This window comes from Dermacentor variabilis, chromosome 3 (assembly GCF_050947875.1).
Source record: "Dermacentor variabilis isolate Ectoservices chromosome 3, ASM5094787v1, whole genome shotgun sequence".
Taxonomy (NCBI): Eukaryota; Metazoa; Arthropoda; class Arachnida; order Ixodida; family Ixodidae; genus Dermacentor; species Dermacentor variabilis.
The window spans coordinates 96527122-96554270 of record NC_134570.1 but is presented as its reverse complement, the minus strand read 5'-3'; the positions used below and the strand labels follow the sequence as shown (position 1 = coordinate 96554270).

General features: G+C 45.6%; 1 protein-coding gene across 2 annotated transcripts in view; it reads right to left on the bottom strand.

The window, feature by feature from the left end:
- Positions 1-549: 549 nt before the first annotated feature.
- The window catches only part of Argl (Argininosuccinate lyase), a 76459-nt gene continuing 49859 nt past the window's right edge, over positions 550-27149 (bottom strand). For both annotated transcript variants that reach the window (XM_075685995.1, XM_075685996.1), the window contains 9 exons: positions 21757-21809; positions 20970-21032; positions 20748-20862; positions 12483-12567; positions 10691-10750; positions 9834-9917; positions 9634-9714; positions 9164-9270; positions 550-3061 (listed from right to left, as the gene is read on the bottom strand). In XM_075685995.1, the coding sequence (XP_075542110.1) occupies positions 2911-3061; positions 9164-9270; positions 9634-9714; positions 9834-9917; positions 10691-10750; positions 12483-12567; positions 20748-20862; positions 20970-21032; positions 21757-21809 (799 nt within the window). In that variant the 3' untranslated portion in view covers positions 550-2910. The remainder of the gene's footprint in view (positions 3062-9163; positions 9271-9633; positions 9715-9833; positions 9918-10690; positions 10751-12482; positions 12568-20747; positions 20863-20969; positions 21033-21756; positions 21810-27149) is intronic.

The window sequence follows — 27149 nt, the reverse complement described above, 5'->3', positions numbered from 1 at the left end:
GCCCATCCACAACTAGACTCAGTACCTGTCACGTGAGGTTGACGTGAGCAAGATCCCGCCCACGATTTTAGTGAGCCTATTTAAAGGGGCTCCGCAATGCATTTTTCACTCCATTCTATTCTCATCTTTCACCAACCATTGAATAAACCGTGCAAGTTTCGCACTAGAAGTCGTCTCGTCCTTGCCTGGGCGCCATGGTCTACCGGATGCCTGCAGCCCGCCGACAACGCCACGCTATCCAATAGTAACGTCGGTCGAGCTTCGATAAACAGGCGTCGCAACAACTGATCCGCAGCGGTGGGATACGCTACCCTGTAGAACGCAACAGCGCGCAGAAAATGATGGTATTGCGCAGCTCCGTGCGTTTCGACTGTCTTCTGGACACAGAAATACACTCTCGAAGCGAGCTCCCAGGATCCGGCTACTGAGAAGAATCACCTCGGCCCCGCGGGAAGACGTTGAAGATTATTGTTGACATGCGGAGACCGAGACGATGTAGGGAATGGAAGTAGTAAGTGCACTGGCTTTAGCATAATACATGTAGGTGTGTTTGATCTGAAGCTCGGGTCTTTATTCCGCTATAATAATTACAATCATCACAACTTTACAAACCAATATTGCGTGACATAAAAAGAAACGTACCTGTGCGTGAAGCATCATGCACATTTCCTTTATTTGATTACGTAAATATAGACTCCCCAAACGTTGATACAACTTGGAGACACGTTTTTTTTTCTCTCAGCCAAAATAGACTGGTAGGATACGTGACCGGAAGTTTATAGTGGTCACAGGCTCACTGCTGCCGCCGTGTTTGCGAAACCGTCTGTTCGAAGAGCGTCAAGCAATTACGAGTTCCGCCTAGCTTTTGAATGAGGCACAGTCATCATAAAATGATAACAACGTTTGTGTTGTCAGAGTGATGCATAAATTCATCTTTAAATTGTGATGCATAAATTCATTAAACCAGTACTTTCTTTAGAACAGCTGTGCGTATGCCGTTTCGCTATAACTTGCGGTAAGTGACTTGAACCGCACTAACCGAACTGCAGCACCGCTGACAAATTGTTCTCCTGCCGGAAATCGTGCTTTCGCGCTGCTACGAGCGGCTGATATCTGGAATCTGGAAAGAAAGTTAAGAAATCGTGACGATTCCCTTTCTTAAATTTTGGCGCCGTACCTTATATGATCAGTTATGCCATAAAGAGGGACGGCCGGCAAGTGCGGCCTTTATGAAAAGCGCACTTGCGTGCATTCCCCCCCCCCCCCCTGCAGTTAACTGCGCCTATCATGTCATGACCCCTTCGTGCCCGATTTCAAAATTATTTGTAATTTACTTTGTCGACACCCCTACCATACGCTTTTCGGTATACGGTCTTCAAGTACGAGGTCACAGTCTCGCCTGCCACGGCTGTGTAAGCGTACAGCTCTGAACCAGCTACGCCAGTTCGACTAGCCACGGAGAGCTAAGAATAAAGTGTAATTTGCACTAAACAACATTATCTTGCAGGAATTCGTTTCTCTTGGTCGACGGGCGTGTCTGATCTATCCAAGGAAGATTTTGTGAGCAGAGTGGAGAACCGTATCTCGCGATAACTTATGTTTGAGCGTATACAGAAGTTCAAGGAAGGGAGCACAAGTGCTGTAAAGCCCATGTCGGACAAACGTCCTCGACAGTTGACAACATGGAGTGTGCATATGACTACATTCTGTCGGATTATGCTGCTGGCTGACAGATTGACAAAGTGTGTTGGAAAAGCTGCTCGCTTATGGCGATCACGTATCTGTATTTTCAGTAATTAGACTAACGATGTACTCGTATCATACGAAGAGGAAGCGCGGGTAATTTTAGAATCGCCGTCGTAGCTAACATAGCGTGTAGAGATGCGCTAATATTCGAAACTTTCGAATAACGAATTCAATATTGGCCTATTCCCCGAATCGAATAGTCAGTCTTTGATTAGGTCCTCGAATCAAACAGTCCCTATTCGAAAACACGAATATCTTTTCGACAGTTCTCTGATACTTAACTTCATCGACTGTACACGATCAAACGTGAAATTCCATCCGATCCACAGTGGGCTGTATTAGAGCACGCTGGATCGCTCTGTCAGCCAGACTTTTCCGGGTAAACACAATAACTCGCAATTAAATATTTAGACACGCCATTCGGCAGTTGATGTTGTCTGATACTATTTATAGATGTAGAACCTGTGTTCTCTTATCGGATTAAATCAGAATGCGTTTAATTGCTGCGCACTTCATACAATAGTGGCGCCATCTGCCGCTACCACTCGTATTATTGAAGGGGCACATTTCTTTCTGTCTGTGGTCGCCGCAGACGATACGCATGTCTAGTCGCGGCGGTGTACACACATAATAAGTGATCCACAAGGTTATCTTTAAAAGCCTTATATAATAATGTACGACCGCTTATTGTCTTAAGAGGCCCGAGTTTGCAAACAATATGCTTAGGTGTTCCTAATACTGCATTTGCAATTTTAATGGAACATGCTTTATGTTGTACAGTGTGATGATAAAAAAAAACTTTATATTGTTGTATATATCAGGATGGTTAAATTTCTATGATGATAACAGTGAGAAGGATGCACATTGTTTGCTATCTATTAAAAAAATATCTTATATTCGATTCTATTCGGATCCAGAACTATTAGATTGTTATTCGATTCGCTATTGGCACTATTCAATTCGTAATCATTAGGTCTGAAAAAACTGCTATTCGTACACCCCTAATCTTTTGCAACAACAACAGTTGACGATTAAAGTCCTTAAGTTGTGGGAACACGCATGAGTCTCGAATTCTGCAAGCATGGTCTGCATGGGAATTTCAACAAAACGACCTCGTCTCTTCGCTAACATTTTGCAACATTAAGGTGTGCAGTAACACAGGGCCTAGCAGCACTGTTTTTCTTCGGTGAGCCACTGTCGCAGGGCAGCGATTTGTGCGAGAACACTCTCCCTCGAAGTGCCACCGGGCGCCTTGTACTGTTCCACTGAGTGCTCGTAGTTCCAGAGCTGGGCTAAGTCGTCGTCGAAGAGTTCACTGCAAAGACGAGAGGACGGCGTGACTGTGATTATTATCGTCACTGTAAGAAGAAGAAAAAAACACTAAGCACAGCAGCTGTCGATTTATTTAGGCCGACTTAGTGACCCGCCGTGGTGGCGTAGTGGCTTTGGTGTTGCGCTGCCAAACGCCCGAGGATCCAACCTCGGCCGCGGCGGCCGCATTTCAATGGGGAGGAAATGCAGAAAAAAAAAAGCACCCGTGTACCGCGCATAGGGTGCACGTTAAAGAACCCCATGTAGTCGAAATTTAACCGGAGTCCTTAATTACGGCATGCCTCATAACCATATCGTAGTTTTGGCCATTGTCCCGTGTGTGGCGTACCCTACGAGGTCTTTGCTCAAGACCCCAGCCTGCGGTGCCGAGGGAACTATAGAACATCTACTGTGCTACTGCCCATCTTTTCAAAATGAAAGACATGACCTCTGCACAGCTCTCAATCAGCTAGATAGAACACCGTTCACCTTGAAGAAGATCTTGGGACCGTCCCCTTTTTCCCTTTCCCCAGTGTAGGGTAGCCAACCGGGCTCAGTCCTGGTTAACCTCCCTATATTTCCTTTATCATTTGCTCTCTCTCTCTCTGGCACGTGAAACCCAAGAATTTAATTTTAATGCTAGAGAAATGGTGGATTAGAACAGGTTATATATTTTAGTTTGTTGGCTTTAAATCATACGATAGCAATGCTAGGGCAACAAGGCCGCATCCAGAGCAGCATCGGGGGGAAGGGCTTTTCAATCTTACTTCAATCGGATGACTAATCAATGTTTGTTGTCCAAAAGGTAAATTTCTATGCATTAGTACCCGTGTAGACTTGGAACGGCAAGCCCCATCGTTTAATCAAATCATTGTTCTCAAAATAACATGGTGCGTGGAAGCACTTCGTACTCCTTGTCTCAAGTTATCGTAGGCATCGAGCTCTCAAAGATTCAGGCAGTGTCCACTAGGTGTCGTTAAAGAAAAATATTCGCATACAATGCACTATGGGAGTCGATGTTACGCGAAGTATTTTGCAGGTAACTGGAGATCCAGCATTTGCTGTTAGAAAGTACGAGGTCGCTGATTCGATTCTCAGCGCGTCGACCACATTTCGAGGGAGCCGAAATCCAAAAACACTCGAGTGCGTAGGTTTAGGCGCACGGTGAAGGTACACCTGCATTAGTAAATTACCTGTATATACTACCAACAAAAAAAAAAACGGCACTATTACCGAGCGAGATGGGGTTTGGTGCGCCAGAAGAGGCGGCGCGAAAAGAAAAAAACAAGTGGCGCCGCCGCCTTGAAGCTGCCGCACCTGTTCGTCGTGACGTCACAGATATTGACGGCATCTGTTTACTCATAATCGGTAAAAATGGACAATTCTGTGTTTGACAGGAGGCAAACGATGAACATGGAAAGTTTTGGGAACTTTTATTTACTAAGCCAACACGGCCCAAATACACACACACACAAAAAAAACTTCGAAGTGCGTGATGTCACACTGACGCATTCCGGAGCGGCGTTATGGCGCTAAATTAAAAAAAAAGACTGATCTTCATTTTCTCTTTTGATAAATCATTATCGCGAAATGAACGAGTATACCCGCCGTGGTTGCTCAGTGGCTATGGTGTTGGGCTGCTGAGCACGAGGTCGCGGGATCGAATCCCGGCCACGGCGGCCGCATTTCGATGGGGGCGAAATGCGAAAACGCCCGTGTGCTTAGATTTAGGTGCACGTTAGAGAACCCCAGGTGGTCAAAATTTCCGGATTCCTCCACTACGGCGTGCCTCATAATCAGAAAGTGGTTCTGGCACGTAAAATCCCAAATATTATTATTATTAAATGAACGAGTATAGATCCCCGCGAGTATTTTGTATTTCTATTTAATCTCCTGTTAAGGAACCCCGGGTTGTCGAGATTAATCCACAGCCCTACAGTACGGCGTCTTTCACAGCCGCAATCGTTGCTTTGAGACGTCAAACCCCATCAATCATCATCAGCTATCTAGCGTTGTGTGGGGTTCTGCAAAGTGTTGCCAGATGGACCAACGTGTTTGTGTAAGGCGAGAAATGTGTGTGTGACATAAGCGCGCACACGGCGACAGTAGCGACACGACAACGATTACGGCGAATGATAGTATGACGGCGGCAGCGATGGCACAAAGCCGAGTTTTTGGTAATGCCCAGCGAAGAACCGTTACAACCTGTTCCGTTGTGACCTAAGGTTATTTTTACTTCCCCTTCATATCCGGCCTCAAGACCTTCTTGCCGCTTGCTTCGTTTCAGCTATTTGACTTAGATGCTAATTTACCGTATATTCCGGACTATAGTCCGCACCCTCAGTATTGTTCTCAAGCGCCGATTTGGGATTAGAATAAAAACTTAGGTTATCTGCACCATCTAAATAGTCCGCTGGAACGAACTTTGACGTAAAACGTGTTTTTATCTCGTCTGCAACGAGTAAACAGCAGGTAAGCAAAAATCTTGTTGTCAAAAAGTGAAATCCTGGTGTCGTCATTAAACTAAATGTGGGAGTCAATTCTATAAGCCGTCCATATATACCATTCTCGTCGGGGCTGTCAGAACAAAACAAGTCAAGCATGTCGGATTTGATTAACGGCTCCAGATTTCCTTCACCGTCTTTAGAATCTTTAGTTCTTGCTCACGCTCGAGTTCAGCGATCTCGAGCAGTGTGCCGTGAATGCTCTTCGTCTTTTTCGGCGCCATCACAACTGTTCTTTGTGTTCGGCGCATTCACGAAGTCGCGTATAAACTAGACGCATTGCGCATCTGGCAACGATATTTCGCGCAAGTGTTGAAAAGTGGGGGCGTCTTTAATTATGGCGAGCAGCATTCACTTGCATAACATCGCGAGCTGGCATAGCGGAGCTGATCTCACTACACGCGATTTGACACGCGGGGAAAGATTGCCGGCGCAATGTGGCCTCGATTCCTTTTTTTTTTTCAAGTACGCCTCTGACTTTCAGAAATAAAATATTGTATAGTCCGCACCCAAGGATAGTCCGTAACTCGCAAAATTTTAACTTCTAGGCGTGTATAGTCAGCGGACTTAGTCGGGAAAATACGGCACATGTAAGGCAGAGAGCGTCGCGTCGACAAATCATGGCAGGCAGCGGCGCAACTGCAGACCGCACTCTCTGGGAGTAGTATGTTTATTCGCAGTAGTAACGCTAGAGTGGTTGAGAGTTACAAAAACTGACTATTACTCTGTGGGGCTGGTGTTTGAATCTACGCAGGGCACCGCGCAATTTCAATGCCAAGCATGTTATGACTTATCCCTTTTTGGGAAGGTAGGTTCCTATCCCGCATTTTTTCGGGCTTCCTCAATAAAAGAAAAGTATCCTCTTCATCAAGAAAGAACAATGGGAGGAATGCCTCAAGAGCAGCAATCTCCGCATTCAACTCCAGGCTGTCCAGAGGGCCCACGACATTGCGGCGGGACTTCATCTCCCGGTCCCATCTTGGGCGGAGCCACCAACTTGATCTTGGGGATTCCCCTTCGGCTCCCCTAGATCTCAGTCCCTCAGGACTCAAATAAAGTTCTTGTCATGTCATGTCATCCTCTTCGATGTCAGGATCGGCAATGCGTTAGACCGCACTGCCTTTGGGATTGGCTCCTATGCCCCAGTTCTTCCTTGGTAGCAGATGGCACTATGTGGATGCTGTGAGACATTTTGCCGCTTTCGGTAGCGGCTAAGAAAGTAACGGAACAGATCGTAACTTTTTTTTTTTTTGCCTGAGTACAAAAAAAATATCAGTCGTTATACCGTTGCCGTCGTCTTGCTGCTTTTACAACTCACACGATGTCTTGCCTGATACGTTGGTCCATGTGTCAGATCCTCCTACAAGTCCAAGCGATGCTTCATAATGTTTCGTACGACATCGATTGCCACAGCGTGTAGGAATTATAGTTTGGCTTAATATTTTCGTTTATTTCTTTGCATAATTCTAGCAACGCACTTCGGGATTCCTGAGACGGACCCTGTATGGTGGGCATCGGCGCGAGCGGAGATTAGGCGAGTGAGCCAGTAACAAATTGGCACTCTAATTTTCATCGTCGGGTTATCCCATTTTGGATATGCGTCAGATCATTCGAGGTTGCGCAATTTCTTCTGCACTTTGTAGTGCTACGGATGTCTGAATAGAAGTCTTTCGGTCAGTTTTTTTTTAAGCCCTGGGGACGTTTTTAGCACAGAACTAGAATTGAGGGTCCAAATGACGTTCGTGTTTCGTAGATCCTGCATAGACTGAAACGTTATGCTCCATTATGTAATGAAGCCATTCTTCTCGAAATTGAAAGGTACGTGGAACCGTTTTCTACTCCCTGTTTCACGTTCTGACTGGCGCCGACCTTTATAGCACCGATTAGAATAACTTGGTGCCTCATTCGCAGTCCACTCGCCATAATTGTGTTCGAGCTTTACGAAGATGTGATTATCTTGATTATCTGAAGTACAACAAAGCTAGACAAAACAGAAAAAAGAAGCTATGTACCAAAGGTGGTGACGGGCCGCCAACGTATTTAACGAAGGAAAGGAGAGAGGTCACGGAAAACCAGCGCTAGAAGACGGTACGGGATAGGAAGGAGCATGCAGACACTGCGTTGTCAAAGTGTCTGTGCTACTTTGCTTGCACGTTATCCCCCACGACCTTACAAATACTGGCCAAAGTGTGGGTCTCGGCGTCGTATTTTTTTTTTTCAGCTCCGTGCAAGCTAATTGGTATATGCGCAAACGTCAATTCTGACACGCGTACGCAACCAGTGTGCATGTCTAGGCACAAGAACTGGTTTGTGGAGCGTGGGCAGGAGGTATAGGTACCCTTTGTTTTTGACGTGTTGAAAACGATAAGTCAGCCAGCCAGGCAGATGTGTCAACGATAGGCTGAGAAAAAAAAACAACGCACAAGAACGACGTAGGAAAACTTGCGATCTATCGACATCTTGCATTGCACTTTCGTCAGTGCACGAGTACACGCCCGTGTTTTCTGAGTGTAAAGCATTACATAGACGCCTTTATAGATGCGCGAGATAAATAATAAAAATTTTGGAAATTGATCGTGCCACTCTTGTTTGCGTCCGCATACCACCCTAACCTTTCTAAGAAATAACTTTGTTCTTGCTACGGCTTTGTAACGAGACGTTTATATGTACCCAACCTTTTCCTTTCTTTCCTTGTTCTTTTTTTCCCTTTGTTTTTTGGTCTTGTTACGGCTGCCTTGTCTCTGCATAAAAGGCACATCATCATAATAAATGCATGCATTCGTTAATCAGCAGAGTGCCTGTGTGCCTCCTATCGCATCCCGTCTTCTGGCGCTGTTTTTCTGTAATCATGAACCAACTACCCCTCATTTTAATTATTGAAAGGTGAGAGGGTTCCCGCTCTTGCAAATCCGGTATCTCGTACTTCCTATCGTGAGATGGTGCCTTTCGCAGTGGTCTGCGGCAACATACACAGTCAGCCTCCACAGCAAACATGGGCATGTACTAACTATTCATGTTTAGTGAATGTCGCATCGTCATCTGTTCTGTTCTTAACCGTGTTGTCGCGTCCAGGCCGCCAAAAACAACTTGAATTGAGCGAAAGCCTTCTTTGAATTATGCGGTTTCAAATCCATTGAACACGCAGCCGGCAAGCGAAGATCCAGTGGTCTATTCGAACAAGGCGGGGTTTCGGGTTATTCTAGTTCGAATTATTGCTGGTCGACTGCATATAGAAAGGTGAAAGAAAAAAAAACGTTCTTGTTCCGCTGCTGCTAATACGCCAGAATCTCCTGTCTCCTGCTTTCTCACTTCTGCCCATCCCTGCGTGGTATGCATTCCCTGCGTTGCGTTATCATCGGCATACTAAGGACGTTAACAGGTGCGATTGTCCGTATCGGCTGGGTTCTCTTAAGTAAAGAAACATTTACGCTGTGGGCTACACGATTCCTGCTTGACTTGCTTTGCATGTCACAATGACGCAGTTGATGTCTCGTCGACATTAATGGCTGCATGAGCTTGTAATCCGTCGTCGCCAACTGTACTGATCGACGCAGCTCATGCTTTTTGAGCCATCAGCAGGTCGATAAGATGAAATCACTTACGACACGGACTTCGCGTCGGAGCAGGTGAGACTTGTCATGGGCAGATTCTTCTGCTCGGCAAGAGCTACCAGTTTACCGGCAATGTGGTGCGCGTCACGGAATGGCGTCTGCAAAAATGAGACAAGAAAAAAGAAAGATGGGATGGGAAGATGGGCTCTGGAAGCATCTATTGAGAAACAGCCTCACGAGAAGCTATATGAGTCCGCAGAAACAGTTTGGTTTGAGCGTCGCTCTTGTTTCATCTTCACACGTGTACATGAAGCTATCATTGCGAAAAGAGGGCCGTATTCTATAAGATCTGTCCACCTAACCTTGACAAAGCCTTAATGCGGCGATAATCGCAGCTGCTGCTATCGCGTACCTTTAATAAAACACTGTAGCAACATTGTGATATTAATGTAGTAGCAACATTGTGGTTACATCAGCAGCTACTTATAACATGTAAGCTGAATTAACAACATGTATCTCACCCCTTTCCGAACGAGGTAGTAGGCAACATCCGTGGCCAGCATGTCGGGGCTTAGAGCAGATTCACAGGCAGATTTGCGTACCTTACGAGTGAGGGGGAAAGAAACGTAGTCAGTAGTGTATCGCGTAAGTAGTAATGTGTCACGTACGTAGTCAGTAATGTATCGGTGGCCACTGTCGTGATTGACCAATCAAGCTTTACCTTCATTGTTTCCACGTTACCAGCGGCTATTTCCAATGATGCAGCCAGGGTGTCGTAGGCGTCAAAGACGGCTTCCTTGTCCTCCTATAAGGCGGAATTTTACAGATAAATATAACTTATCATACCGTGCATGTCTGAATAAATGGGTTATACTTTATAGTTCACGGCGATAAAGCTATACGTTTTAATTATACCCTAAAACAAATTTTGTCAGGATTTTTGCCAGACTAAAGCATCCAATGGACAATTGTCCTACGATCGTGCACCTTCATAAAGGCAATATAACGATGAGAGGTTATGGATGATGAGCTTAACAATAACTTAAAGCATGAACATCGACTTTGTCGGCGTGGCTATAACGCAGGAGGTTAATGCGTTTCTTTGAGATAGAGTATCCATGAAATACAAAGAAAAGAATGTGGCTGGATGACCGAGCCTGATCATTACGTGACGCGGAAGCGAGGCTTAAGTTCTCCCGAAGTTTTCATCGAGAATAAGGACCCTGGGGAAAACATCAATAAATTTGCCATCTTTTCCTGTCTGATTGACTCACGGCACTGCTACGGCCTCTCTTATTGGGTCAAAACGCCAACATGGCAGAATTCTACACGACAAAATTTTAGCCTCCAGATTAATGGTCGTTTCAGATGATTAATTTCTTTGTCGCGGAGTGTATATTTATGACTAGTCTCAATGTAACGGAGCATTTATAAGCGCTAATCCTGGCCAAGGCGCATTATGTCAAGATAACTGATGCACTTCCATCTTGTGTTATTTCTTAACAGTTTCGCAAAAGACTTTGCAGGGCGCAAGTGAGCTATAGGAGCGCTGTCATGACGACAAAAATGGCAGCATACCTGAATGTCTTTGTTGTAGGTGCTCGGAAGGCCTTTGAGGACCATAAGGAAGCCGACGAGCTGCGAAATGGAGCAGAACGAGATTCGTTTCACTTTCCTGTTGGCGTTTGCAGGATGTTCGACTCCCATAGCGGAGGGCAGTATCGTATGCACTGCGCAAATGAAAGTCGGTCAGGCTGGCTACGTGAATATATTATAGAAAGTGCTACAACATCTAACATGCGTTCTACGTAAATCTTATTATAGTTACTGTATCTTCAGGATAACCGATTACGACAAAAAGAAGAGAACTGGCGCCGTGTATATTCTCAGTCAATCACTTTCGTGAACGCAATTTTTTAGGTGCTTCGAATTGCTGAGCCTGGACGTGCCGTGACGCAGTAGTGAGCATTCTCCGGAAAGTGGTCATCGAGAATATGGACCCTGAGGTAATAATAATCGCTGAATTCGCCACCTTGTCATCGCCGATTGGCCCGCGGGGCTGCTACAGCGCCTCTGATTGGCTGAAAACGGTAACATGGCGGAATTCAACGTTGCAGAATTTGACAGTCGGCAGAATAGCACTCCATATCAACGTGAAACGTCTTATTCGTAACGTAAAGAAAGCACGCGTGAATGATTAAAAAGAATGGCGACGCAAGCAGGGATGGCATTCTCGAACGATCACTTTGGAGAAGATACGATCACTTTCGCCAGATTTTCGCCAGATACGATCATTTTCGCCAGATCGGCACCTGCCGCGTTGGCGTCAACCGCGTCAACCGGCGCCAACGTTTCTGGCACTTTTACTGAGAGAGCGTGTTTGGCATTCCGCGAGGAACTCAGTCGGCTGACAGCGCAGACGCGTCCGGTGCGTCACGGTAAATCTCGCGAAAGTGACCGCACGTTCCCGAAAGTTATCGTTCCAGAAAACCACCTCAGGCTCAGACTGGGAGCGCTTGAGCCAGTGTGAAACCCACGCACATGCCTTTGGTGTGCCAGATTTTTAGACTTCGATCTAACATCACTTGCTACCACATTTGCGAGCAAACGCTTCTTTTTATCTACAGGAAGGCAGAACAACAGGCTCTACTAAGCTCAGTAGTAAAATGCGTAGCTGGGTGCACCTAGGTATACATTTGGAAGCGAAAAACATGCAAACATTAATGGAGAGGTATCGCTTCGGATGTGTTGCGAATAATAGCGATTGTTGATTACTCGAAGCTAATCGAACGCGCATAATTATTTTGTTACACATAGGAAAAACAATGTGTGGCAAAGTTCATTTTGCTGCATTAGCAAGAGTGCAGTGCCATGTTTCCTGGTCACAAGAGCCGCTGTAGCTTTTCTCCAAGCCACTGGGCTGGACGCACGCCTTTAGAGATAACACAACTCTGTGAATTTGTATATACGCATCTCTTCCTTATACCATCATCATTCATCAGCCCTTTCCCTCCCCGTCCCTTTTCCCCAGAGTAGAGTAGCAGGCCAGAGCAAGTTATAGCTCAGGCCGACCTCTCTGCCTTTCTGTAAATAAATTTCTCTCTCTCTCTCTACTGGGACCGATGCAGATATGCAATGGCGATTGCCTGTTCAAATATAGCTTCGAGACTGCTTGAAGTTTGTCCGTGATATTGTTAGCCTGTAATTTACAGTGGCGCCTAATTTGGTTTTATACCTCGCGAAAACTTTAGGCATGCGACTTCGGCTTTGCGCGATATGCACAACGTCACGAGTAAGAAAATACAAAATATGCTTCGTTTGTTCGGAAAAGAAAGGGAAGGAAACCGGAGGCAAATCAAATAAATCTGACGTGTCCGGAAATCCTGCCGGTTTTGCCACGTATGAGTTCGAGTCCATCCGGATTCTTCTTCTGTGGCATCAGGCTGCTTCCCGTACTTTATGGGAGAAACAGAAAAGAGAGAAATCGAAAATTAGATGAAGTGACGAGAAACAAATTTAGTGAATACACAGTAATCAATATCGTTGATTTGAAAATGCCGGCAGACGGGAACAAAACTTCCTTGTTTTACTAACTTGGAAGGTGAACGTCATATAACGTCCACAAATGTTACTTAACATCACATCACGTTATCATATTGCGTTAATGAGTTTTTGTGCAGTAAATGAAATGGAATTTACTAGCAGCGAATTGCTACTAAGGAATAAATCATTATTACGTAACACGTACGTGTGTATTTATGCTAAGTATAGCTGTTCTCTATACAGCCTCAAAGGTAAAATTTTGGCCATCAGGAATACATTTATTTATTTATTTATTTATTTATTTATTTATTTATTTATTTATTTATTTATTTAATACATACTGCTGAACACATTGTTGTGGTCCTTGCAGGACGGGTAGACGTAATTAACTGCAAGGCTAAAGATATATAAATACAAGATATATGTAGATACATTAATACGCATTCATATTCGAAGGATAGTAATTAAATATACACTTTTCTAAGCTATTTTGTTCAGAAAGCGCTTCGTGAAATTATCAAAACACAAAGCCTCAATCAATCCGTTCTCACCGGTCGATTATAGAAAGCAGAAGAGGGTGCAGACAAAGCGCTGTAAACTAGATAAAAGCACAAGATCAGTGAGAATAGGCAGCTAAGCGTTGCACACGACAAGGAAGGGTGTTCGAGAGTCGAGGACTTACCGTGATGATTGATCAGATTTACATTTACACATTTACAGCCCTTCACATATTTAAAAAGGAAGTCACATGTTGTGCGGTGCAGCCAGAGCATTCCATTCAGAAATGGTCCGTGGAAAGAAGGAAGACTTATAGGTGTCTGTACTAGCATATGGGCTTCCGGGAGTTATTTGTGACAATCCGGCGTTTATTAGCGAGCACGTACCAAAGTGTCAGCCCACGAGTATTCCTGCACTCCGCCTCCAAATATAGTACTGCACCTCAGACTAGCCAGCCTACATGCAAGCGCTTGCACGTGGGCTCCCCAGGCTCATTACCTTAATCACAGCTTGAGCGTCGCGCCGGCTTATCCAGTTGCAGGCAGGCGTTTGAGAGTGACATCAAGCGTTCTCTCCCTCGTTCCCTCTATCCCTTAAACAGCAGATGACCTATACGTTCAATGCGCACTGCCATCCACAGGTGTGCGGACTTGTGGAACGCAGTACATGTGGCACACAGGTGCGTAAATTTCGGTTTCCACTGGGTCCGCACAGACTAGTGTACACCGATTTTGGGCCGCTGTGTGCAACACGGAACATGACCGCTAAGTCATCGCCGCTCGCCGTTCGCCGCTCGCCACTCGCATGTATTTGGTGTTTAATTGCTCTTGTTGGGGGCGCTGATGCGCCGTGCAGTGTGCTCGATATGGCGTTACGTGTTCTACTACTCAATGCGTCAGGGAGATTCACGTCACGATCATGCTACTGTAGAAGGCCGGGTTCCTAGAGGCATATGCGTCAGTGTGCTTGATTCCGATGCTAGATTACACAGTGGAAATAAAGTACACACAAAACCATATACGTTCAAATGTTTCAACACATGCTTTGAGCGGCAAAATGTTTCGCATTAACGCAGACTTTCACAACGCGTTGCATTTGCGTAATTTTATTTTGCGCAGCGCGCGATTGCTTGGTCTGCCGCTGCGGCGACATCGAGATGCAGGGATGGTTGGGGAGAGGGTGTATATGAGCGGGGAATCAGGGGAGTCATGCTCCGACCCTTGCAGCCTTCGAGCTGCAAGGGTCGGGAAGGTCGGAAAATAGAGTAAGAAATTTTTCGGTCGTTCGAAATCTAAAATTATAACCTATATAGCAACAACCAAAAGGTACCGCGGCATTGTATTTGCCGCTAACCCACGCCTGCGCGTGTAAGAATTCTTCGAAGGGAGGCCAAATATCGCCGCCCCTAGCGCAATCTGTACGTAAGAACGCTAGCGACTGCTAAGTCCGTTCTTGCGTGCATGGGCGTGGCGTGCAGCCTTGTCAAAATGAAGCTAGGGCCGTGACTATGGTGCGAAGATGTTTTAACGCGATAGCGTTATAGCGCACGCTCGAAGAAAAACCCTGCTGCGTCAAATTTAGTAAGAAATCACAGCTTTTTTCACTCATTTATTTCCGGAAAAGCTTCCTTAAATCTGTCTTAATGCAAGCTAGTTTCGTTAATTCGTGTTGATGACAACATTGAGCCTTGTTATGGGTACTTGCCGAGGAATGGGAATTTCTTCGTTAAATCGGGAACTTGGTAAAATCGGGTTTCGTTAGATCGAGTTTTAACTGTATGTGCATTGGATGCAACTACACTGTTGAAGAGCAAGATCTGCAGTCACACAGTACGTCTCAGTGGCAATAATATTAATGAGACCGAGGTATATCTAAAAAAAAAGAACACCGGTAAGCTCGGCGCAAGAAGTCATCTCATTTCATTTATTTTCACTTTAATGTCCCGGAAGCATTCCATAAGGGAGGGTTTTAATCCTTGCGACAATGTTCGAACAAATGTCCACTAAAAGATGGCCAATAACAATTATCTGGAAAGATAACGTCACGGAAAAAGCAATATATAGGTGGAAATAAAAACCGAACAAAAGAATTGCGGAATGACGGGAAAACGTATGCAGAAAATGTATAACCCTAACAATAAAATGAGGCGCTTGTGGAGCAGGAACATCCCAAAGAAAGGAAATGTTTTTGTCTGTAACAATCCGGTGGCATCGACGGGTGGAAAATTAAGCTACACTTGCGATTGATCGCCACACGCGAGCTACGCATCAGAGACGCCGCAATAGAGGGCTCGGCATTGCACCCGAAGCAAGGTCGCATTCGGCCACTATCGGAACGCGGCCGCTGCGACGAGGCATCGAAGCTGATTTTTAGCAGCAGAGCACCAATAGCCGCTGCACCGCAGTTGTGGGTCAATGCGACCATGCGTATATGATTTGTCTGTATTTCTCTATTTCTCTAGCTGTGTTTCTCTCTATTTCTCTAGCTTCTCTATTTCATTATTATCTCTCTTCCTCCCCCTTTCTGCAGTGTAGGGTGGCGAATGGAATTTTTTATGCTATTAACGTCCCTACCTTTCGCCCTTTTTCCGTATCTCTCACAGGGTAAAGCAAATTACGCTTCTACGACACAACAACGGTCACTCTTGCCGCGGGAGGAGGCATATAATACGCTGGAAAAGACCCATAAGTGGTCTACAGTGGCGACGCCGTCGAGGCTATTCGGGTCATGAGTAAATGTTGATCAATAAGCAGGGGCAATAGTATCGTCTTTTAATTTACCCAAGGAATAGCTCCAGCCACCAACACTTTTTCAACGCCAAAGCGGCCCGTATGCATTTTGAAAACGCATAAATATACATGACGGCACACTGACATCAAATAGTTTTGAAGAAATACTTAAGAAATACTTAATACCGAAGAAAAGCGCAAGCTTATCTAGTGTTAATGTTAATTTTCCTTTAAAACAGCTCATTGCAGAGATAGAGGAAACGGATTTTCTTGGACCCTTGCGAAGCTAAACTGTGGCGCCCATTGGCAAGTAAATCCACGTGCTTCAGCATCTCTTTATCTTCGGTAGCTCAATCAACGACAGTATGTCACAAAATTTCACATTGTGAGTTTTCGCCTGTTTGAGTATGTAGGTACTGCAAAATGCTATATGTCGCTGGTGAAATTCGAGTAAATGCTGCTGTTTTACTCTTTTTGTCACAAGTTCTAGCAATAATGTTGAAATTAAAGCCGTCCGTTTGGCCAGATGTACTTTACAGGTTGCGTGAGAAAAATGTGGCATTAAACTGCAGAAGCTTTGGTTCCAGCAGCAGTAATGACAACGCACCTGCAATACTAAACGGCGAAACAGTGGTCAATATTGCTGTACGTCGTAAAGTTCAATACGTGCACCCGATTTTATGGCTTGACTGTAGCGCCAGTAATGAAAGTCTGATCCTGTCTACCTTAGGCGGGGCATTGCACCCGGGCTTTTGGTGCACGCTGAAGAGACCCCATGTGGTCAGAATTAGCGCAGAATGGTTGACTATGAGGTTTTTAAGCTTCGGGATACTAAAATCAATGATAAATAAGATAAAGTAAATAGTGTGAAGAGATGTGAAGACTTGTGCTATAGATAGCGTTAAAACGAGTGATTGTCCTTTCAGCAGAGAAAAACTGTTTGTTTAGGCCATGGGATAGTGCGTAGTTACAGCACTCAACTCTGAAAGATTTAATAACAACCCTTTTTTACTGAAGGCATGTGCATATATATTAATCTTCTTATTTATTTTTTTTACAATAACGCTTCTCTCGGGTATATATATATATATATATATATATATATATATATATATATATATATATATATATATATATATATATATATATATATTGTAACAAGCCAACAAACAGTGACACCAAGGCCAGCGTAAGGGAAATTACCTTGTCGTTCCTAATTGAATTAAAGAAATGATAAATAAATGGAAATGAAAGTGTGTGAAAAACAACTGGCCGCAGGTGGGATACGAACGCTTGCTTTTGCTGCATATGTAAAAATCACCGACAAAGCTGGGCTTGAGCACAGAAAACATCGTGCGCGCTTGGTGGTTTCAAGCGACCACGCGGGCGACTGACCCGTTACGCTGCTAGGTGTATTTCTCTAAGCAAAAGAGAAAACTATCAACACTGTTGCAACGAACTCTGCTCACGCGTAACATCCTGTTGAAGTACCTGTTTTGGCAGCGTTCGTTTCATGATCTGAACAGTGCGCCAAGCGGTGCCGTTAGACCCGGCGTGGTACAGCGGTGTGCGGATGTATTCAACACCATCGTTCGCCTATAGAAGTTCGAGAACTCTGCGGTCGTGAACTGCGGGACATCATCGCTTGCTAACGTTTCAGGCAGTCCATTAGCCGCAGACACATTCCGCAGTTTCCGGATTGCCTTCGTCGCAGATGTTCATATTTATTTATTTTAAAGATGAAGCAACCAGCCCCATTGAAGACACTGCTAATGTTCGTATCATCCTTCTAATGAGTCATCCTTCGACTCATTTAGAAAAAGGATCAACCGGAACAAGGAACATGCTGGAATCTTCGGAAGCAAAATCAATGTGCATTCGTGACCAGCATCTCGAAGGTTAACTCCACGGCTGGAGTGGTACAGGTTGCGCTCCTGGTTGCTAGAAATGCCTGACAGATCTTGTAGTTCAAATTCAAAAAGCCTCAAACTGGTATTAACGGTCAAAAGTGGTTTGGCTTCTGGAGCGAGCGGCTTACAACGTTCCGCTATCACAGCCAGCTTCGAGGACTGCGATGACTCTTAAGTAACTGCATTACGTCAGCATACGCCAATAACAGCCAAGAACACTTAGTTTCTTTTTCTTTCTTTTTGTGTCAGTGATTTCGTTCGCGACCACAAAATGTTCAGAATGCTCCACGTATGACTCGAAGTTCTGAGCCTTAGAACCAAACTTGGATATCTTTCCGAGAAGCGGCACTTCTGCAATAGCAGGGACACTCATCAACTTGTTGCTTCCGTTGCAATAGCTTAGGTAGGTCGGCTCTTCAAGGTGGTTGGCGTCGCTCTGCTCGCTCGGCGGCCGTCGACACTTCCGTGTGCTGCCGTGCCCCTTGAACACGTACTGTCAGGCCGACTAGCGCAGTACATGTTCATTAGCGTGTTCGTCAACGTGTTCGTCAACCGCTCGTCAACGCAGTACGTGTACGTGTTCATACGCAGCACTTGTTCGCCAACCGTTCGTCAAACGGTAAGCGTGTTCTTCAACCACTCGTCAACGCAGTACGTGTACGTGTTCATGCGCAGCACGTGCTCGCCAACCGTTCGTATAACGGTAAGCGTGTTCGTCAACGCGTTCGTCAAACGTTCGTCAACCGTTCGTCAACCGTTCATCAACGCAGTACGTCTACGTGTTCACACGCATACGTGTTCGCCAACCGTTCGTCAAACGGTAAGCGTGTTCGTCAACGTGTTCGTCAACCGTTCGTCAACGCAGTACGTGTGCGTGTTCATACGCAGTGCGTGTTAGCCAACCGTTCGTCAAACCGTTTGACGAATGGTTCATTCCGGTGTGCTCTTCCGTGCAGACCACTTCTACCACCATGCCGTGCCAAGCCGGGCCCCCGCGCCGCCCAAGTTCCTCGTCGCCAGAGGATATCACTGACGCCTTATGTGGTGTTGCAAATGGGTCGCAAGCCCCAAGGGTGGCGTTGGCCTGGCCGCTTGGGGCATAGCTGGAAGCATCCGAAGGTCCTGGCAAAGGATGAGTCGACTGCTAACAGAACAACTTGATTATTCTAGCATCGCAAAAGAGCGGCCGGTCAGGTCGACCGCAGTGGAGAAATGGGAGCCCACGTTACTCGACTGAATAAATCGAAGCTTCTCTCTTGGCGTCCGGGGGCAGCTGCTTTTATACTCTCAGAGGCGAGGGCAAGAAGGAACGGCTCGCAAGAGGCGCACGTGACGGCGGCGCACGGACACGTTGTGACAAGAAGTGACGTATCCGCCGGGCCGGCGCTGGTCAGACCTCCTCGCTTCACAGTTGGGGAGCTCCTCTCCCGGGCTGCCGCGCTTTGACAAGCGTGGGCACCAACACACACACAAACACACACACACACACACACACACACACACACACACACACACACACACACACACACACACACACACACACACACACACACACACACACACACACACGCACGCACACACACGCACACGCACACGCACACGCGCACACGCGCACACACACACACGTGGCATTGAAACATGCCTGGACGCGCTCAACAGGAGGCGTTGGGACAGCGCTGAACTGGCCAAAATGTCCGCCGCTGTGAACGAAGCCCCGGCGTCCGTTGCATCCGCGCGGGCTATACCGCACGTCGTAGGCGAAACGTAACAGTGGACTACGAGCAAATGCCTGTTTATGCAGTGCAACTATACAGATACATATAGGCAGAGAAACGACGTCTTGTCACAGCCCGCGATCATGATTCTTCGCATACCGAGGTGACGTCCCTGTGCAGCGTCGCACTATCACAATGTCCTTGCATGTTTGGTTATTTATTTTGTATTCATATATTAATTCAAATTATTGAATTCTGTTTAATAGCAGAATGGTACCGTATTATTGCTGTTTTTTTTCTCAATATTTAGACAGTGATGTGGATTAGAGAAAAAATGGGAGTAATCGGTATTCTAGTTTACGTTTAGAAAGAATACAGTTGGGTAGGACATGTAATACGTATACGCAATATAACTGTTGGTGTGTTAGAGTTACAGTATATGTGCCAAGACAAGGGAAGTGTCAGGGATGGCAAAGAACTAGGTGGAGTGTTGAAATTAGGAAATTTGCAGGCATAAGATGGGGTCGGCTGGCACAAGACAAGAATAGTTGGATATCGTTGGGAGAGGCCTTCATCCTGTATTGTACATAAATATGATGGAGATGATGGTGAAATAGCATTAATACAAGCAGTGTTATTACATCATATAACAGTACCTTGAGGGGGAGCTTGATAGGAGGTTTTCCCAGATTTTATTCATGCGGTTGCTTTCACTACAACCATAACAGGGGTCTATCGGAAGGGAGCCTTTCAAGTGAGAAAAATAAAAACAAAAGTCTGGTGGAAATGCCACCTTGTGAAGTTCCGGCAACTGCTCGCTGGCACGTCACTAATTTTGACGGTGTTTTCTCGGATCTCGCTAGGTTTATGAAACGGACTACGTTGCATTAAAATGGAAACCGAACTCTCAACTTAGCAAGTTTCGCAAACTTTTCCAGCATCAAAGTGGCCCAAATGCCAGAAAATACGCCTCAACCATTGACGTCATACTGGAGTTCCGACACATACATCGTGAAATTAAAGAAAGAGAGAGAGAGACAGAGAGAGAAAATAAAGCTTGAACAGTAATAACAGACCCTTCTCCGCCAAGAGAATGAAACTAGGATCATGGGAAAATAAAATACGTTACCACTCTAAACTGATCTAACGTGGGTCTATATTTTCGCTTTTCTTGTACATCGGATATATGGGGTTCAGTAATTGGAAGGACTGAATATATTGTGGCGATTGTGACACTTACCTGTAAGCGTCGTCGAGGGCCACGTATGCAAACTCGGCTGAAGAGTAGAGGATCAAGTCTTCGGCCCACTTGCTGAGATGAACGGCAGTCAGCGAACAGACAAACAGGAACTCGGCTGCAGACAGTGACATGGAGGCAAGAGTATACACTTATCGACGTGAAAGTGCACAAAGTTCGGCGAGCGGCCAGTGCCTGGTATGAAGCGAAATTCCACACGCTCACCTACAAAGTCTCTGTCGCTGACTGCTGTGAGGCTGTTCTCGATGACGCCGTCGAAGAGAAGCTCTGCGTCGTGGTCGAGAAAGTATATTTCAGAACGAAGACGTTGTATCCGCATAGCTGGAGCCCGCTGCTCCGTATACCGTATTGACGCTGTACTGCATTCATTAATATTACTACAGGTGAACAACAAGTTCATAAAGAAATGGTTTTAGAGCTACGAATAGAACACCAAACAACTTCAACATCTGTGTAGCTCTGATTATACTCATCGCCGATTATGCACGCAGTGTTCACAACGGGCTTTGCAGCATGCTAAAGTTTTTGCTGACACCACTATACTTGAATATTTTTACACCTTCTGTAGCATATAAAGGTGATATCAGAGATGTATACTAACAATGAAATCGCCGCAGATGTATGGGACACGTAATAATGAACGTATATAAGATACTTTTCATTCCTTAAATTTGCAGGTTTTTCTGCAGCCTGCATCATTTTTCGTTTCTCATTATATCTAAGGCGTCGCTTATGCGCTTTTAAACTCGTTCCTAAGGTTCCAGCGCCGTTCCGTATGTATAGTGAGTTTAGGTGGAAGGTCGTTCCACTTAGGCAAGTGGAAAGTACATTTTTTTAATAACACTGATATCTCGTACCCAACTGGAACGACATTACGAGTGTATTTACGAACAGCGTGAGTTAACGCTGTGCCCGAACATTAAGGCAGAGCAGTCTCCAAACAGACAACACCAGCGAAAAAAAAATGACGAAAAACAAGAGCCAAACTTGCCAGACGCCATCTTTTCTTTGTCGATCGGAAACGGATTCCCAGCGAGGGCACCGCTGAAAAAAAAAATAACGGAAACATTGCGGTTGACGTTTCTCTGTTACGTACAGGAAAATGTGGGTACGCAATCTTGGGTCACCTTCGTGGGACTGGTTTCGTTCTTTTGTCCAAACGCTGCGTTTGAACCACACATGTGCAAAATATGGGCGTCCTAAGACACAGGGAAGCCGTAGCGTTTGTGTCAGCCTACTTAGCTGGCCGTTAAATTGAAACGTGAAATGCGTTTAGGCTAACAAGTGTACCCTTCTTTTATGCGAAGCAGCTCCTCAGGGGCGGCGGTGTCGCCTTCAAGGCTGACCACGTGACACCGTGACGTCACGACAGAGAAGAAACGGGGCTCCAACTCGCGCCGTCGCTCACGGCGTCGCGGCGGTATATAAGCAGCTGCGCTTGTTTCTAGGTGGCTTTGGCTCAACTCTTGCAAGATGGGCTGGGTGGGAATCGAACCAGGGTCTCCGGAGTGTGAGACGGAGACGCTACCACTGAGCCACGAGTACTTTTTTTTTCTTTATTTCCAGACATTCAACAAATACATCAATACATACTGCTCCCACCATCTGACAATATTCACTTTCCCACCGCTGCGCTTGAAGCTTGCGGTTGAGATTACAAAACTTTCATTTTGGCAAGGGCATCCATCAATGACAACAGATCATCGTCATACGCTAACTTCTGAAAAACTTCCCGCAGTTTACTGATATTCTCAGCAAAATACGAGTTTACTGTTCTCACATTTATATCACAATTCCTTACAGCCATGCGGTTTCTCCAGATACTGTGAAGGCCGAGAAGAAAGAACATGTCATAAGGTATACTGTCTTGCACTGTGGATAGGTAACGGATACCATGCGCTGTTAACGGCAATTCTTTTTTAATAGTTCTTTGCATAATATCCCAAAAGAAGACCGCAATCCAGCAGTCCAGAAAAACGTGTTCTATAGTTTCTGGTTTCTTGCAAATCAAACAGTTAGTCCCCCATGGTAAATAGTCCCCTCTTTCTTCTAGCCATGTTTTTACAGGCAAGGTATTAGTATGTAGTTTAAAAAAGAATGTTTTCACTCCCCCTGGTACAATCATTCGTTTCACACGTTTTAGGACATCTTTCCCTTGGCCTTCGCGGTACATTAATCGATATAATGGTTCTGGGAACATAATATCTATTAAATCCGAGCTTATCCGCTTACGACTGACTGCAGCCAAATATTCTATGGAAAAGTGGTGGTTTAAAAATCTAAATGCTACGACCACCTCACGTAAAAATTTACTAGTTGCGTAACACCCACCCTCCCTCATCGAGACAACAAAGTTAGGTAAGACATTGCTCAATCGGACTTGAATAACTGTTCGTAAGAAAGGATTTGTCGTGTCTCGTAAGAACAAAAATCTAGAAATCAGTTGCTTTAAGTATAAATTTGGTAATGACAAGCCCCCCTGACCCAACTTGCGAAACAAGTTGTTCCTGCTTGTTCTTTTATATTCAGACTGCCACACAAAAACAGCAAATACTCTATGGAATTTCTTGAGGTTGAATCGGGAACAACTCAGGACTTGCATGAGATACCACAGCTTGCTCACCAAGAAGGTTCTGCAGATAGCCGCACGTGCAAATATAGAGAGGTCACGTCCGGCCCACTTATCAGTTTGAGCTTTTAATTCCTGCACTTTGCCATTCCATAAGTCTTTAGTGTCTCGATGTGTGCCTAGTGGTACACCAAGATAAATCCCAGGCGTGAGCTTCCATTGCATACCTTCAAAAACACGCGGCGTTGTTTGCCACCGGCCGTGCCACAAGCCGACACACTTATTCAGGTTTATATTGCTGTCCGTCATGTCACAAAACTCACGCATAATTGTCATGGTAGCTCGAACACTCTCCTTATCGTCACAAAAAACAACAACATCATCAGCGTAAGCTAATAAACGTACCTCACATCCTTCTAGGCTGAATCCTCGCACATCCGGACTATCAATAATTCTTTTACAGAGAGCCTCTAGATATATTGCGAACAAAAGAGGTGACAGGGGGCACCCCTGACGAACACAGGAACGCACTTCAATCCTTTCAGTTAGCTTATGGTTGACAATGAGGTTAGTTGTACAATTATTGTATGCCATTTTAATTCCCTCTGTTATCCGTGATCCAACACCGACATAGCCAAGAATTGTAAACAGGAGATTGTGACATACTCTGTCAAACGCCTTTTCTAGATCAATTTGTAACATAGCGACTTTCCTAAAATCTGCATCACAAGTTTCAAGAATGCTGCGAGCCACATGGATATTAGTAAATATAGACCTCCCTCTTATCCCGCAGGTCTGATGCGGTCCTACTATAGCACCAATAACCCCTTGTAGTCTCCACGCAAATATCTTCATTAAAACTTTATAATCTACGTTTGTCAGCGTAATTGGCCTGTAGCCTGTTACTTTGTTAAGTTTATTTGCGTCATCGCTTTTTGGTATCAAGACTGTATACGCCCTTTTAAAGGACGGTGGCAAACGACCTTTTTGATACGCCTCCATAAAAACACGCTCTAATAATATGGCTATCTTCGAGCAAAAGGCTTTGTAAAAAACTGCTGTTAGGCCATCAGGTCCTGGCGATTTTCCAGGCTTAAGGTCTTCAATGGCCGTTTCGATCTCCTTTGCTGTGATATCTTCTGATAATCTATCTGTTTCTTCGGCGTCTAACCTAGGTAGAGTGGTTAGAAAATGGCTTTCATACCCAGCCTTGCTCGGTATTCTACACTTGAAGAGCTCCCTGTAATATTCCGTAAACGCATAATTGATTTCTTCGGCATCTCTAGATATTTTCCCTTTGTATTCAATCTCAACTATTTCGTTTCTCCTCGCATACTTTTTCTCAGTTCCCAATGCACGCTTTGTTGGCATTTCATCAGCCAAGATCTTTCTTATTCGTGCGCGAATAAGTGCGCCACGGTATTTCTCCGTGTCGATAGCCTCAATTTTACTCTTTGTTTCCCTTATTTCTTCCATAAAGGTGCCTGGCGCTGCAGTTTCGGCATCCACAAATTCCTGAAGCATTTTTTTAAGGTTATTTTCCTCTTGGCGCTATTAAAACGTATTTCTACTGCTCGCTCTATGGCATTCATTTTTACGACTTCTTTAAATCGCTCCCATCGCTCACCCCATCCTTTTTCACAGTCATTATTTGCTTTGGCAATTTCTGTGCGTACACTTTCTAGAAATTGGTCGTCCTTTAAGAGTTTCGCGTTTAATTTCCATGTTTCCCATTTCATTCTAGGTTTTGCGGTGATCTTTTTCCCTATCATGAAGGCTACTAAACAATGGTCGCTAAATGTTATGTTCAGCACCTTGTAGTCATCGCACATTGTGGCGATTTCTTGCGAAAGATAAGCTCTGTCTAACCTTGCATGGCTATTGCCTTGAAAATGAGTATAATGCCGCTTATTGCCTTCTTTCGCGTAATGTGCAATGTCTTCCAACAGAGCTCTTCCAATGGCCCCCCTCAGAAAGACAACGCTCTTATCAGCCCTGTATCCATCACTCGAACGATCGTCCGAGCTCAAAACGCAATTGAAATCTCCTAACACTATCAAACATCTGTCTGTATTCAGATAGTGCGATATTTCTTGAAAGAAACTTAGCCGGTCATTCACTTTCGTTGGTGCATACACACATAATATTCGGTATTTTATGTTGCAATATACAAAATTGCACAGCACGAATCGACCACCCTGGCAACTTATAACTGTTTCCTCAACTATACCCAAACCTTTCTTAATAAATATACAGCAACCGGCCATTGTGCCAACAGCATGACTAACGCATACAGTATAGCGGTCACTAAACTGTGCAACCATACTATCAGTCTGACTCTCACTCTCTATTTTAGTCTCTTGAATCGCCAATATATCTAAATCTTCTTCCAACATTACGCGTCGGAGCTGACGCTGCCGCCGTCTCGCCCTAAAACCTCTAACGTTGAGGGTTCCCACGCGCAATGGAGCTAACGACATAGCCATTTCAAAGAGCAAGAGCAAAACAACAGTAAGGCCCCCAGCAAATAGCAACCCTCACAAACTGAGCGTCCCTGTCGGCACGACAGCTTCAACGGGCACCCGCGACACCAGTCGCGTTGGTCACTGCGTCGCCTGCCCTTCTCGGGTGAGCGACGCTGACCGTTGCGGTGGGGCGGACTTCCCTTTCTTGGCCCGCGTCGACCGGACCACCATCCACTGCGGCTCCAGGCGCTGAACACTGTCAGCCGGCGTCTCCTCTTCTGGAGCTTCGCTTCGGTGCCTCTTGGAAGGCACGGCTGGCTCCTCAGTGACCATCTCATCCGGCGTCTCATATGGCGTCTCTGGCTCCGCGTCCATCTCCACGTTAAACGCGTCACACCCGTGGTCCGTTTCTGCGGGCACAGGCGGTGTCTTCTCTTCTTCATCCCTTCTTCTTTCTCTCTGCTTTCTTCCTGCTGTGGCGTCCTGTGTCGACGCGGATGGCGTTGCCACCTTTTTTGCGACACTTGCCACCTGTTGAACCGGCGTTTCCGAGGACGCTGTCAGTTTCTCCGTTACCTCCTCTTCCATCAATTCGAGACCTTCGTCGTCGGGTTGCGTGCTGCCAGTAACTCTTGCATACGTACGTACGCAATCAAGTGTTTCATGGCAGAATTCCCGGCACTCAGAACACCTTGGCACTCTGCAGTCTCTTCTAATGTGTCCTTTGCGTCGACACCGCAGGCAAATCGGAGCTCTCCCGGGAACGACAACCAGCACAGAGCCACCAAAGATCTTGAACAAATGGGGCAGAGCGTCCGGTGTTAAGTTCTCTCGGAGCGTCATCCGCACAATACGCTTGGTAGACTCGGCTTGCTCGAAGCCCCTCACTTTCCAACCTTCTTGTTTTACTTCTTTCACTTCGCCATAGTGGTCGAAAGCCTTCTTCAATGCTTCCCCGGTAACGTGGAATGGAACCCAGTGCACTTTGAGTGTGATGTCTTGTTGCACTGGGTCAATGACGGCGCAAAAGCGCCCTTTTACCTCCAGGCCTCCCGCTCTAACCAGCACTTCCTTCACCTCTGGAGTTCGTAGCTTGATGAGCCACACATGCGTCATTTGGAAGGGCCCAATACCGGTCACGTCTTTCAATACACCGAGTTCTTGCAGCGGGTCACGGAAGTCTTCGAGGCGGTATGGTCTCCCGGCAACGTCACAATGTAAGAACAGACACTCCTTCATAGTTTCGCCTGATGGCAAAGTCGGTAGTACATACCGATAGCCCGGTGGGGCGACAGAAGACCTGTTACCACGGCCAGACGCGGCCGCTGAAACCGCTCTTGCAGAGCTCGA